This window comes from Danio rerio, chromosome 4 (genome assembly GCF_049306965.1).
Source record: "Danio rerio strain Tuebingen ecotype United States chromosome 4, GRCz12tu, whole genome shotgun sequence".
NCBI classification, from domain to species: Eukaryota; Metazoa; Chordata; class Actinopteri; order Cypriniformes; family Danionidae; genus Danio; species Danio rerio.
The window spans coordinates 22,605,672-22,620,976 of NC_133179.1; the positions used below are offsets into that span (position 1 = coordinate 22,605,672).

General features: G+C 34.6%; 1 protein-coding gene across 25 annotated transcripts in view; it reads right to left on the minus strand.

Annotated features, from left to right (window-relative positions):
* ppfia2 (PTPRF interacting protein alpha 2) overlaps positions 1–15,305 on the minus strand; it is a 340,304-nt gene that overhangs the window by 48,673 nt on the left and 276,326 nt on the right. For all 25 annotated transcript variants that reach the window (XR_012401623.1, XR_012401625.1, XR_012401626.1 and 22 more), the window contains 4 exons: positions 9,992–10,099; positions 3,613–3,834; positions 2,100–2,246; positions 17–151 (listed from right to left, as the gene is read on the minus strand). Coding sequence is in view for 17 of the 25 variants with exons in the window: in XM_073946437.1 (XP_073802538.1) it covers positions 17–151; positions 2,100–2,246; positions 3,613–3,834; positions 9,992–10,099 (612 nt within the window). In the remaining 8 variants the exon portion in view is untranslated. The remainder of the gene's footprint in view (positions 1–16; positions 152–2,099; positions 2,247–3,612; positions 3,835–9,991; positions 10,100–15,305) is intronic.

The following is a 15,305-nucleotide window of genomic DNA, read 5'->3' on the forward strand; positions in this document are numbered from 1 at the left end:
AGTGTCCTGTTTGTACCTTAGTGAGCGCTGCTATCCTCTGTGCGAGTTCGGCCTCTACTTCAGGCAGCGTCTCTGCTTTCCTCATGGTCTGCTGGAGCTTCTGCTCTGCCAACTCAAGCCGCTCCTGCAACTGCCTGTTCTTCTCCTCCATCTGCAGACATAAATACACAGACAGAGAGAGAGAGAGTGTATACAGCAGATATCACAGGACAATCTAGCATCCATGACACAGAGTGGATCAGTGTTGCCACATTCACTGTCCCCAAACAAACATAACTATTTTTGCCTGTTCTTGGAAGAATTAAAAATCATTAGAAGATTACATACTCAAGTTTGACAGCACCTGTATCAAATCATTGTTGTTCAATGTTGATGTTAAAATAAAAATAAAAATTAAGGAATGTTGCTATGGCAACTAGTTGATATACAGTATAGCAAGTACTCAAGTTACTAAAAAAATGAAACAAAAAATATAGCTATATAGAAACAACAATAAATGACACACATTACAAAAGCACAAACTAATTAATTAGCACTCAAACTAACCACTTGTATGCAACATACTCTTTTCCTTTTCATATGCACCAAATCATTGTGCAACTCTGAGTGTGCTTCACACAGGTGAGATAAACCTCTATGTTTTCTCGAAGGAGGAACAAATCTAAACTAACTTAGATTTACAGCATTTATATACTGCTGCTCTCAGATGATTTAAGTCAGTGGTACCCAAAATGGGGTCGGGTCGCTTGGCGATTTCCAATAATCAAATTAATTTAATTAAACTATTACAATGACCAAATTTTATCCATAACCTACAGAGGAAAAAATAGTAGTTAATAGTTACATTAAAAAACAACATGCAAATAAAAAACCATCAGCCTTTCCATTTTATTTATTTTATTTTTTTTTGCGCACCCTGGGATGATTAGGTTATATTAAAGCACATTGATTTTATGGCACCAGGTTAATCTTTCTGACATTCACACACATAAAAAATACAAAATAAAAATACAGGCCTCAACTGATCATGAAGGATGGTCTCCGAGTGACGTTCTTTCTATAAAATTAAATGATAAATAGTCTTGGGCCTATTAGTATGTGTGCGCCGTTGTGTGCAAGGTACAAAAATACTTATAACCAGGGCCAGATAGAATCTGCTGAAATTTCCACGCAGAATATTGTAAAATACCTGCAGATTTATGCTGAATAATTTTGGCTGTATTGTAACTAAAAACTGAATATGTTAAATGAAAAATTATAAATGTTTTACTTTTATTTAATGTTTACAAGACAAATATTATTAGATTAATTTATTCAGTAAACAACGCAAGTCTCTTATCTATTATATCTACCACGTATATACTAAAAGACAGAAATGATTACTTTACAAACTATATTGTAAGTACATTATATAACTTTAGATGTTAGTCAGTAATATCACTGAAATTAATTTAAAATCTGAATACATATAAATGTACACACATTTACACACAATTAAATAATTAGACTAAACAATGGGCTGAGAATCTACAGAAATCTGTTGATTTCTGCACACGCAGATTCTATGTGGGCCTATACCAACCACCTTTGAGAATATTAGGGGTCACTGGCATTGTGATTTTGAGGGTCTCTCGGGCTGAAAATTTGGGAACCCCTGATTTAATTGCTTCTCTGGATAAAAGCTTCTGCTAAACGAATAAATGTACAATAATAAAAGTAAAACTAATTCTGTTTAATTATTTATACGCAAAATAATAGTCTACAATAAAACTCATACAAGTTTGAACAATGATGATAATAAAATAACAGAATTTGTAAATATTTTGTACCATAACTTACCAAAACAGAATCCCAAAGTCACATATTATTGACTGACCTGACAACTGTGATCATTTGTCTGCAGAACATGAAAGGATGTCATCTTGACCATGACATCATCAGAAGAGAATCTCTCAATTACGAAAGAAATCAAATGTTCAAAAGCAATTATCCAGCGAATGAATATGGACATGAAGTACCTGCAATACCTCAACCCAATCTGAAATACCACTAAAGGGAAATGAAGAAGAAAATTGGAAAACAAGCATTGAAAAGTGCACCTGTCTGAGGAAAGCCTCCTTATTGGCCAGCTCGTTCTCCAGCTTGTCTGTGATGTCGTGCAGTGATGTGGACTCTCTCTGGGCACTCAGATAACGCTTCTCCAGAGTCACAATACGCTCCTCCATGTCTTCTTTCTGACACATGGCCTGTACAAACACATACACACACATATTGTTGGTCGGTTAGTGGTGCTCAGACCTACACCTAGGATGGAGGCTGCGAGTGAATTAGTTTGCTGTCAATCAAAAATTCTGGCCTATAATTACACACAGGCTTGAGGACAAATATCACAGGCACACACACACACATATATTTGAGCATGAAAACACACACCCACACATACACATTCTGCTCCAGGCTGCCACAACATCTCTCCACTAGTCAATGCATCTCTAAATCAACAGACATTTCCTAGAATGTGTCCAGCTGTCATTAAAAGGATACTTCACAAAAATATGAAAATGTATGCATCTTTAATCATCAAAAAGGGTTCTGTATGGCTTTCCTTCAGCTGTCAAGAAGATGTTTTGGGATATTGCTTTAAAGATGTGCAAATAAAGCAGCGTTTCCATTCAATGAGTCAAAGAAAACAAAATCACCACTTCCTGATTAACTAGCGGCAAATATCAAAAGTAAAAATGGAATTTGCTGTGGTTTGAATCTTTTCTTTATTTAATAAATGACTTAGTGGGGTTTAAAAGCAAGAGACGCGGAGCACAGGCACTCTTGACAGTTCTGTTAATAATATAATAACACCATTACTGAAACAGTTAAGGCATTTTAGAATGACCAAAACAACATTTCAGATGCTTTACAATGCGGTCAGCCAGCTGGTTTGTCCATTCACACATATTTTCATCATCACATGATCGCTAATAACAAAATCACACTTTTTTAATGCGCATACTGAAATTTGTTCAGTAAAAGTGTTTCCATCGTAGTTTATGCGCATCTTTACTTATAGAAATAAATTTTATCCTACTAAGTTATGCACATACATTTTTAATGCACATTTTCAAAATTGATGCAAGCAAAATGTGCATAAAATAAAAAGATTGCTTTCCAAATAATCTTTTTTTGTGTTCAATACAAGTAAGAAACTCAGGTAGAGGATGAGTAAATGTTGGCAGATTCTGTTCAGTTTAGGGTGAACTATTACTTAAAGGCTTTGTTCTGCTCAGTTCATTTGATTTGGACCAAAAAGGAAAACGATACATTAAGCCTGGGCTTACTTGGTGTTCAAGATTGAGAAGGGTCTCTATAGATCAGATGGCTGCACTCAAATTTGAATCACAAATTAATTGAACTAGCAGAGTTAGTAAACCAAACCAAACTTGTCAAGTGTGAACACACTATAATTATCATAAATGAAATGTTTCTGAAAGACACATAGACAGTCAGAGCAGCAATGGACTGAATTTAGTATGAAGGCCCTTTTTAAGAAACTGAATTCAGATCAAGTTTGTGTATTGAGATTTTACATACGCCTGATTTGAGACTTCACAAACACACCTCTTTAATGTCCCTCTGGAACTTGTTGTTCATGTCTTCGCTCTTGATGAGGTCTTTGCGTGCCGTCTCCAGCTCCTGCTCCACCTCAGAGACGCGAGAGGACAGTGAGGACATGCGTTCCTTCATCTGCGCCAGCTCATAATTCTGCTTCTCCAGCAGCTCCTGCAGCTCCACCACCTGACTGGCCTCATCCCCTGACTCCATCGAACCGTTCGACAAACGCTGCAACACCAAAACATACATAATACACACAGTCAACACTGTGAGAGAACATTTCTGAACTGAAGAATTAACCAGGTTTCATTTAGTTACCTAAGCCTATAAAAACATATGTTATTTGATATAAAATGTAAATGAAAAATGACAATATTATGTTTAATTGACTATCCTTTAGCCCAGTTTAACTTAACACTATTATTTTTGCATTATTATCAGGTTTTCATCATAAACTAATAATAAAACTATCAAAAAGTCTATTATTGAAATAAAATAAAAAAAACATTCAATTTAAAAGTATCTATTTATCATTCGTTTAACTTTTGTACTTTAAAACAAACACAAACATTACAATGATGAAACTATTACATAAACTACATACTGTATAAGTGTTAAATATGTTTTTAAAACAAAATAATACACTTGGCAATAGATTACTACATTTCAGAAGTAAAATGACAACAGAAAACCTACAATTTATAACTTATTCAAACTATTTATAGAAACTACAGTGCCCAAAATATATCTTAATCATATTAAAATGTCATTCAAATCAACTATTCATGAATCCAGTATAACTTATAATTATTTTGACTTTAATAATAGGTTTGTTCTCCATAACTAATACTAAAAGTATTTAAAAAATTGCTTTTAGTAACATAAACCGACAAAAAGATCATCATAATATTTTCTACAGTCATGTAAATAATATTGTTAATACTAAATTGGGTCCCACTTTATATTAGGTGGCCTTAGCTAATATGTACTTATACAGGAATTAACAGTTTGTTACAATGTACGTATTGTGTAAACACATATATTTACTGTGTACTTATGCTTGATTAAATATAAGTATGTAACTACATTTGTAATTAACTTTTGTAACTACATTTGTAAATACACTGTTAACCATCCCTTACACCTTAACCCACCCTTAAACCTACCCATAACACCAAACCTGTCCATAACCCAACCTCTATCCCAACTCAAAAGCACCACAAGTGTTCTCAAATACATTATAAACACAGTAAGTACATTGTATTTATTTTTTATGTAAGTACATAGTAGTTAGGGACACTTAATATAAAGTGGGACCCTAAATTGTATAAATAAATTTATACTAACACAATGATGTAAAATACAACCCACTAAAAACATATGAAATATTCATTATGAAGTAACTTTATTCTTGTTTGTTATGGTTACAGTATTTATATTTATGATTAGTTGCATTATTAAAATGAATATCTACCAGTATCCATGGTTTAGTAGTATTAATTCATTCTTTCATTGACTGAATGTTCTGTATTTGCTTTGCTGAAAGTATAGTAGGGCTGTGCGGTTAATAAAAGTTGTATCGAAATCACAATTTGACCATGCGCCCCTCAGCATGATTCCTCTGCAGTGTGCTGTTTGAACCAATCATAATGCAGTATGCCTAAACAGAGCGCGAGCACAGGAGACTGAGCTTAATTACAAATAGCTTGACTTTGGATACAGGAAGGCTGATGTATCGCAGAACCAGATAATTTGTATGACCTGTCAGTCCCATATTGCAACTTAAAGCATGCGCAAAGCGCAAGGAGCGTTGTTTCCATCAGCATTTAATGCATTTTGCACAAGCACTTCTTTGTCGTTGCTCGGTGACGATCAAATGTTTTCTCAGAGGATGACAAACTAACAAAACATTGCTGCAGCGCTGATACAAGGTTTACTTATGGAGCAAATGAAAAAGCACAGGGTGTTTGTGTGTTCTGTGTTTGTCTGAGGCAATTCGTCTACCGAAATGTGTATATTCCATACAAAGAAAACATGAAGCTGATTGGTCAGTTATTGTTACATGACTTGTGGTTACATGACTACATGGCTTGTAGTGAAAGGTTAGATGTTTTTAACTGTGTGAGCCTGGAACACGTGTGCGTCACTCCCAATATGAATGCAAGCCACACGCCTCCATTTAACGGATTTGCGCGTGCAAAAGATGGGATATGTGATTGACCTATTTTACGGCAGCATCACAAAGAGCTCTATGATCTATGCATAGCAAAAAACAAAAAATATATGGATGCATACAAATGTATATGCAACTACTTCTGATATGTGGTCAAGCAGAACATTGGAAGATACACTCACACAGACACACACATAGACACACACACACACACACACACACACACACACACACACACACACACACACACACACACCCACACACACACACACACACACACACACACACACACACACACACACACACACACACACACACACACACACACACACACACACACACACACACACACACACACACACACACACACACACTAAACTATTTATTTGTTTTGCCATAGTTCTGTTCTTCTGTTCTAGAGACAATTTGTTACAGCTTTACTAGGTGATTTTTATTTTATTTGCCTGTTTTAGAGACATGTTACAGGTCTTTGATAAAGATCAAACTGTTTTCCCTCAGAAATATGTTGCAAATTCACACTGTAAAACGTCTGTGTGTGTCAAAATTTAAATCACAATATTGTTTAAGAAAATCGTGATAGGTTTCTTTTGCAGCCCTAATTTCCTGTATGACCCTCTGAGTCTGTTCAGTCTAATTGTATTATCTGTGTGAAGTAGAAGATCAGCAGACCGCTCCTCCGCCATGCCTAAAATAAAGACCCCTGTCACATTTTCACACTAAAACTTGACACGTCTTATGCCGCACTAAAATTAGACTTTATAACCTGTTTAATTTATGGTGCAGGCAGCAAGACAGAAAGGTGATAAAATCATTTGCAGAGCACACAGAATTTACTCCGTCTAAGCTGTGAAGCCACGAGAGATCAACACGAACAGCTTCTGTTATCATAAATAGACCAGATTGACAAGACAAAGAATAGCTGTGGTTTATTCTGGCCTGATAATGACTCATTCACACTTTTTCACTCCCTCTCACTTTCTTCAATCTTTTTTTACTTGAATTTATCAGCGAGTGTTTGTTTAAAGGGCACCTATCATGCACAATTGACTTTCGTAAGGTGTTAGGAACACAGTTTGAACACAGATGTGGGTCTACAGTGTTTGTAAACAAGCAGCCTATAATGGTAAACATCTAACCACCCCTTTTTCAATATTCCCCATAAACCATAGTGTTTCTCCAAATGGTTTTCCCTCTATGTATACGTGTATGAAATCTGTCTACAGTCATTTATTTGTGCCGTATGATACAGTATGGTTCTGCACAGCTGAGCTCGCTTCAGTTCAGATTTGCTCACCTCACGTCATATTTCCAATGCAGTTTAATACTGCTTGAAGTGGGTGGGATTGTTGCTATAGTTGAGCCGCCTCTACCGCCGTCATTAGCTGATGTTTTCATTCAAAGATGTGAATTAAATGTAAGCCCATAAGTAAAGAATCACATACAGTATAAGACCTGCAAATAAAGCAGCATTTCCTTTCAAGTAGTCAAAGAAAACAAAAATGTCACTTACTAAATAACTGGCGTCAAATATCAAAAGTAAAAACGAAATTTGCTGCTGTAGAAGAAGCTGTGTGAATCTTTTCCTAATTTACTAAATGATTGGTGCCTTAGAAGACAGTATGCAGACACGCAATGAACACGTGCTGGTGTTTGAAGGCATCAGACGTGGAGCACAGACGATCTTGACAATTCTGGAGGTCATTACTAATATAATAACACTAATACTGAAACGCCATTTTAGAATGACCAAAACAACATTTCAGATGTTTTAAAATGTGCATGTTTAACACAGATGTTTAAAACATTCACACACATTTTTACCATCACCATTGCTTATAACAAAATCACATGACTTTTTAATGCGCATACAGGAATTTGTTAGATAAAAGTGTTTCCATTGTAGTTTATGCGCATCTTTACTTATCGAATAAAAATTATGCGCATTTGTTTTTTTATGCCTATTTTCTAAATTTTACCAAACTGCACCGTACCATCCAGTGGAAAAGTACTTTAGTACAGCGACTAGGGTCCATTACGAGGGTCCATTACCAGCGCTTAGTGTTTTCCTTTAAATATACTGAACAAGTCCAGCACTGAATGTGATTGGACATTCTGCTAATAAGGATACAAATACAATTGTCTCAGAATGTATTCACAGAGACCAGAAATGTCATTACTTTATTTAAAAACACTCTCATTATAATGCATATTTATTTGTACACACTGTATAGTCAGGTGAACAAGTAAAGCTTTAATTTCTTCCTGACATTTTGTACTAACAAGTTTCCACTTGTTTTGTTGTTTCTGGACAGTCAGAATTTGCATTCATTTGCATTTAATTTGCATTCAAAGGGACACACACAAAAACTGTGTTTTTGCTCATCCTCAAGTTTGACATGCTATAATAAATAAATGATGTGTGGGGTATTAAGAACTCAAACATCACTAGTCCATTCTCAGGACAGCAGAGATTTATTTGGTATCTTATGAAAAGGGGTAAATATGTCCCCTTTAATGTACAGGCCCAGCCATTGACCTTTAGCTGGTTGACTGGACTCATGCATCAGTGTCAGAGGTCTTGGATATTGTCAGTTCTGCTACTAAATCTATCGAGCATCATGGCTGAGATTAATTTGTCCAATTGAGATATACTGTCAAAGTGCCAACCTTTATCTTTTACGAGGCCACACATTTCTGCCATCACTGTCACCATGTCAACACAATCTAATGCAGCAAATGGTGCAGATCGCTAACGGAGAGAGGAGGACGAGGCTTCTCTCATCCTTTCATCCCGTTATCTTTTCATCAGGAGCGTGGGGAAAGATCCTGCTATGACTGGTTTAACGCTACATTAAATGTGATCCAGAAATACAGTCTGACAGGATGAGTGTGTGTTGACTGTAGAGAGAAGGCTTTTACTGGATACATCTGTTCGAAAAAAGATTTTCAGAAGTTTCTGTTGCCTAGACTAAAAATGTCTGTAAATCACCTTAAGGCGCAAAGTGTGTAAAGTTTGTAGTTGAGAATACTTTTTTTAATGCATTTTTTTTATATTTAAGGTCAGTAATTAGGAGATAAACTGACCAAAATGAACTATATATATATATATATATATATATACTAAAATTATATTTCAGTAAAATATACTGAACTTTTGATAAAGATAGATTAAACAGCTTGTCAGTTTTCTAGGGAAGTTGTGTGAGCTATATGAAATAAACAAATAAATAGTATATTGTTCAAAAATTAATGCAAAAACCTCTAAATGCCATCTGAAATGTTCTCCTAAATCTCAGCCTCCAGTGTTTATGTTAAGCTATTTCCCTTGAAAGGCAATGAAAGTAACTTAACCGTCACTTTAAATATAAAATTACTGAGCCAACGAACAAGAGTTGGAGAAAAATGCTAATTTTAGATGAAAATATCAAATGGCTTTTAGAGGTTTTTGCATCTAAACTCTTCATATATATTTTCTGGCTTTATTACTTTGAATTACCTAAATTATCTAAAGAATTATGAAAAACAAACAAAACAAGAACAAAAAAAGAAGTAAGAATTAAAGATATAAACCTGGAACTGACCTCTGACATTTTCCGCTAAAACTATAGTTATTATTTGCACATCAAAGTTTTTATCTTTTAATTCTGACTTCATTTATAACAATTGTTAGATAAAAATCCACATATAAAGCAATTGTAAGTTTATATTGAAATTGTTAGATGCAAAGTTGTGCTGTAAACTTGTCAACATTGATAACAATAATAAATGTGTATTGAGCACCAGATCAGCATGATAAAATGATGCATGAAAGATCATGTGACACTGATAAATGCTGTAAAAATACCAAAAATAACATTTCTTTAAACAAGCAAAATCTCTCTCAATAGTTGGAAAGGTAATCTTGTTACTCTTGAATTTAGAATCTCTTTATATCCCACAAAAAAATAATGACATTTTAAATCCGAGTATGAAAATTATTTTACGAGGAACACAAAATATTGCAAATAGAAAACAGTTATTACTTATTATACTGCTTTTTTGATCAGATAAATGCTGTCTTGGTGAGGAGAAATTACTATTTTATAAACAGCAGTGAACTTTCAGCATAGAAAAAAAAAATCAAAATCTGCTTATTGGGAGAAAATGAACTGCTCTGAGGGAGTTTAAATCCTGGCAGCAGTCAATACTAACCTTGCTATGAAGTTTCTGGGCATCAGTCCCCTCCAACAGGTCCTCTGCCCCATCTCCTGACGCCACCTTCCTCTGAATGTGGGCATTCTGCTCCCTTAATGCCACAATCTGCAATCAAGCACAATAAACAGAGAGAGTTACTGACAGAGTACACAGGAAAGCAAGCATATCTGTCTGCTAGGGCACTTCATTTCCAAATAATATGCAGTGCCAGATGGTAAACACAAAATAAGAAGATAATAATATAATCTTGAAATGGACTAAACACTAGTGCAATAAATCACAAAATAGTTACATTCAAATAGGACATCCAATATTCCAGTACAACTTTACTGCTATGTGCTTTTTGTCTGAATGTCCTAGAGACTACACAGATAGTGTGACATTCAGATAATGTAACATCCCTATCCTTATTCGCTAAAGTGAGTGTTAAGCTCCATTTAAAGCCACAAACATTTTATTGCCCATTTTGTGTGCATTTTTCATTTCCATGTGATGTTTTTATACAATATTAAAACTGCAAGCATACAGGAAAATAACATCACAAATCAAAAAACAAACAGCTTAGAAGTGTTCAAATATACAGTATAGCATATCAACAGCGACTGTGATCGAAAACATACAGTAGCAAGGACAACGGCTGCTCTACCATTTGTTATGACGGATATGAGGAGAGCCAGGAATCATTGCACTGCAAGAGATGATTTAACAACCAAACAACCTTAGCTATTTGATAACAGTTAAAGGGCCAATGTAGTGGAGTGTAGAGTGTAACACTGACTGGGGTTTAGAGTATAACATTTTCTTTTCTCAGCTAAATTCACACTTGTGAAATACAAATAAGTGGTTTTGTTTATCATTTTTGTGTGTATAATTCATTTTCATTATTTATCTCAAAATAATGGAAGTTTGTTTGTTTGTTTATTTATTGCCACAACAACAACTTGTGGCTATTTTATGGTAAGATCAATAGAGATAAAAACAGATTACATAATAAAAATGACAGCATCATCCATCAATAAGAGATGATACCAAATAAAAATAAAAAAAACATTCAAAACCACAATTTTTTACTTCAATATACACTGTGAAATGTAATTAGCTGACTTTACTTTTACATTTTACAGTGTATTCACTCATTAATTTTCTTTCAACTTAGTCCCTTATTTATCAGGGGTCACCAGAGCGGAATGAACCACCAACTATTTCAGCATATGCTTGTTTATTAATGGGTACTCATTCACACACACACTCATACATGAATACTTGTGCAGCTTTTCCAGCCACATTTTCCCTTCCTCTTAACACTCTATTAGTATACTTAGATACTGCACTCTGTGAGCATGCAGCTTCTTTTGCGAATCCCTAATCATTAAAATTGAAACAAATGAAGGTTTGAAATATTTCCCTTTGTGTGTAGTAAACTAATATGTCACAAAAGTTTCACTTTTTGAAACAAAATATTGAAATTAATGGACTTTCCCTCGATATTTTTTTTTTTTTAGCACATACCTGTTGAATATAGTTTCATATATGGTAAATAACATATGCTTTGTTTCGCTTATATTTGGAGTTGGTGTAAATATTAAACCTAACCTGTTACATCTAACTCTGTGAAGGTCCACAGCCCTAAAGTGCTGTTACTCAACATCTTTAATTATTACAGAAAGAGAATGGAAAGTGATGATGAAAAAGTAGATTCTGACATTTTATTATATCATCCCTCCAAAGGCATGTCATCAGCATATTTCTTTAGGGATTTCACATGACACTTCACACACGTCTTAAATGTGAGAGACGGAGTTAATACACTAAGGATTGATCTCACGGGATTACAGCTGTCAGATATAGACAACTTGTGGTAAATGTATGCACTTTTAAAATAAGGGAGATGAAGGTCAGAAGGTTCTAAGAACAGAATAACTATGTTGAAGTTTGAAACGTGACTTGAAGTTTACATGAGAAATGATGGTGAAACACTGCCCAATATCGGGGGCAAATTAGTGCTTGTTCATATGAGTGACAATGATATTATAATAGTGTGTAATGTCAAAGACTGAAATCTGAGAGAAATATGAATGCATCACCGATGCTGGAGCAACCTGGAGCCGGTTGCACCAGCAAGTTAAATCATAGAATAGTTGTGACATAAGAGACAATAAGGCCCAATCCCAATTCTATCCCTTAGCCCTTCCCTTTACCTGGTGTCCCAATTCTCTTTAGCTTGAAGGCGTAGGGCTAAGGGAAAAGATAGCCCTTCGAACTAATATTTTTCAGGACCACACTCGAAACCAAGGGTTAAGAAAATTTCCCAGAATACACCTGCCACAACTGCAGGATAGCTGCACTCGAAAGTAAGGAGATTCACAAATTAGTTTTTTTTTTGTCATTATTACGAATTTTTAAAACAAACAAGCCCATGTTTTTGTATATTCATAACCGCATTCATGTTTTACCTTCATACTTTAAAAAAAACCCCACTAAAATAAAAAAACGCTAAATTTCGCGGTCTATAATCCATAATAATAACTCCTTTAAAGCAGCCCCACAACATTCTGTAACTCGATGACAATCGAATCCCCTGTCAGAAAAGTCTATTGGCTGGAAATGGGCTTTTTACAGTGTATAGTCTAATGTTATTGTTGTTTTTGTGTGTTTACATAGATAAATATGGCCACTGTATAAATGCACATTATAGTTACGATCTCATTGCCACATTAGATCATTATTATAACATAATATATGCCTTCAGTGATTTCCTGAAGATAAATACCAAAAAATAACACAACTGGAATAACTACAGAAGTATCGTACAGCGATCGTTTGATCTTATATAAAGCAAGAGATCACAATGACATCTGATGAGATGTGCAGGTGCTGTAGTGCTGTCCAATTTCTTAGGTTAAATTTTGAAGCCCTTTCCCTTCACATTCAGTTTTAAGGGCCTAGGGGAAGGGGTAGAGGTACAAAAATAGAATTGGGATTGGACTTTGAGTAGCAACTTATGCACAACTTTTTTTTATTTTTGCAGCATTGCACTTTAACGTAACTACTTTCCACCTAAATATTTATAGACACCTCTGGCTCTGGAAAAGAGATAAGATTAGATTGATGAGCTTGTGATGGATAATAAAGAAGTTCTCTCCTCCTTCATCTCCCTCTGCTCACAGCCTTTTGCATTTATTTTGTTTTTGATGTCCAAATCTTGCTTTTTTTTTCTGATTTGTGAAACAAGTTGTTTTTATCTATCAATTTTAGCAATTTATTCAAATGAAGATGTCTTTATGACCTATTATTTTTAATTTTCTGTTTTATTATTAAAATAATTTCATATTTAATGTTTTCATTTCTATAACTGCATTCACATGCATTCCAGTCTATTTTCCTGTTTAGCAATGTGAAAGCTTCTGGTTACTGCATTTATTCAAGTAATTTTAAAGAGTGCTGGTTGACGGTACCCATTGATATCCATTATTTTTCCTACTATACATGACAATGGGTACCACTGACCAGCATTTTTTCAAAATATCTTTTGTGTTGAACAGAAGAAAACACTCACAAAGGTTTAAAATTACATGAGGCAGAGTAAACAATAAGGTAATTAAATAATTTTTCCATTTTTTTAAATTATAAACTTTTTGAGTGAACTAGCCCTTTAAGAACATGCATTGCAGCCAAAGTACAAATTTAGTTATAAACTAACTGGTAGTGATTAAGCCTCTAGGGTGGACTTTATGCTCTAGTTTAAACAAAAAGGTATTGTATAAACACCTAGAGCAATTCTATCTGGGAATGTAAAATCTAAAAGACTCTTTCTATGGAAAGGTTGCACAAGGTGGGACTTTGTTGTTGCACTGTCATATAGTGCATGATATCTGCTACATTCATTCTCCCATGGCAGGGCACCACACCAAAATGTATTCCCACCATGGCTAATTTTTTTTTTATAGCTGGTTATAATCGCAGTAAATCGTATTAAAATCTAAGTGAAGTACAATAGAGCAAACCTTTCTGTAATCCTAGTAGCACTGTGCATTATTTGTTTAACCCTTAAAGGTTACATGCTGACTGACTAATTGACTGACTGACAGGGCTGCGTAATGCGTAAAGCTAGCAAACACAGCGTAGCTTTTAGTTATGACGAACACAGTTTCCACAAATACACTTTATTTAGAGATAAAGGTCTATGATTCTTTATATGGTTCTTTAAGGAGTTTATGGCCATTTCACTTTACTTCAGGATGCATCAATGCCATTCTATGTATATTGAAGACATTCATAAATATTCCAAGCAAATCTAATAAATGTTGGGAGACATACTCTTTACATAAACTCATTAAATCACACTTCAGCAGCATTTATTTGAGAACTAACTAGAAAATCTGTACTTGAGCAGCGTATATTTGAGGGCGTGCAAGAAGTTTGGAAAATCGGCATGAGCAAAGAGATTCGCAAGCGCATATTACATGAATGCAATCTCGACTTGTAAAGCCGCAGTCACACTAGAGTTTGAGCTTGCAAAATTCTGTCATTTGGCACTGCAAAAAGGGGTGGTATTAAAAAACATGATTAGACATAAAAAAATGAGCAAATGGTGCATGTTTTAAATTTCTGTCCAGAGAGGACATGTTTTGATCCTCCATTGCGTTTCCGGTCTGATGCATTCGCATGTGTATGAACAGTCTAGCTTAATACTGCGCTCAAGACATTTGTCACTGAAATTACACCATACATGTAGGTAGTAAGAACATCTGTTTAAAGGGCCTGTCAAACACAGCTGGAAAAAATCCAAGAGGAAACACCGTAGTGTTCACACTTAAAAGAAAAACAGTGATGTATTTTAAATTATGCAAAAACAAAACATGATTTAATTTATGTCAAGAATAAACCGGACCTTTATCAACGCATGAACAACAGTTGGTGGGAAGAGATGGGTTACAACTACAAAAGTTTACAATGTGAACATTTTTCTTGTTTCACTTCCAAAATGATTCATTAGTGATTGTAGTCTCTTGCAAAGTTTTATTTATTATGTTTGTACAGTGTTATTAATAAGGAAACCAAGGCTAGACCTAAAGTCAGATGGCATGAAAAAGTATAAGATCATAAAAAATCATAAGTAAAAACAATAATAAATAGCAACAAACTGCCATGATTGTGTGTTGGATCATACTTGAAGAATTATAATCATAATAATGACAATGTGATTTTTTGAAGTGCCAACTTTGGGTGCCAATTCACTTGTATGGGGACATCATTTTACTAGAAATCTCAATTTATCTTCACTTGAAGAAAGACAAATAAGCATAAATTA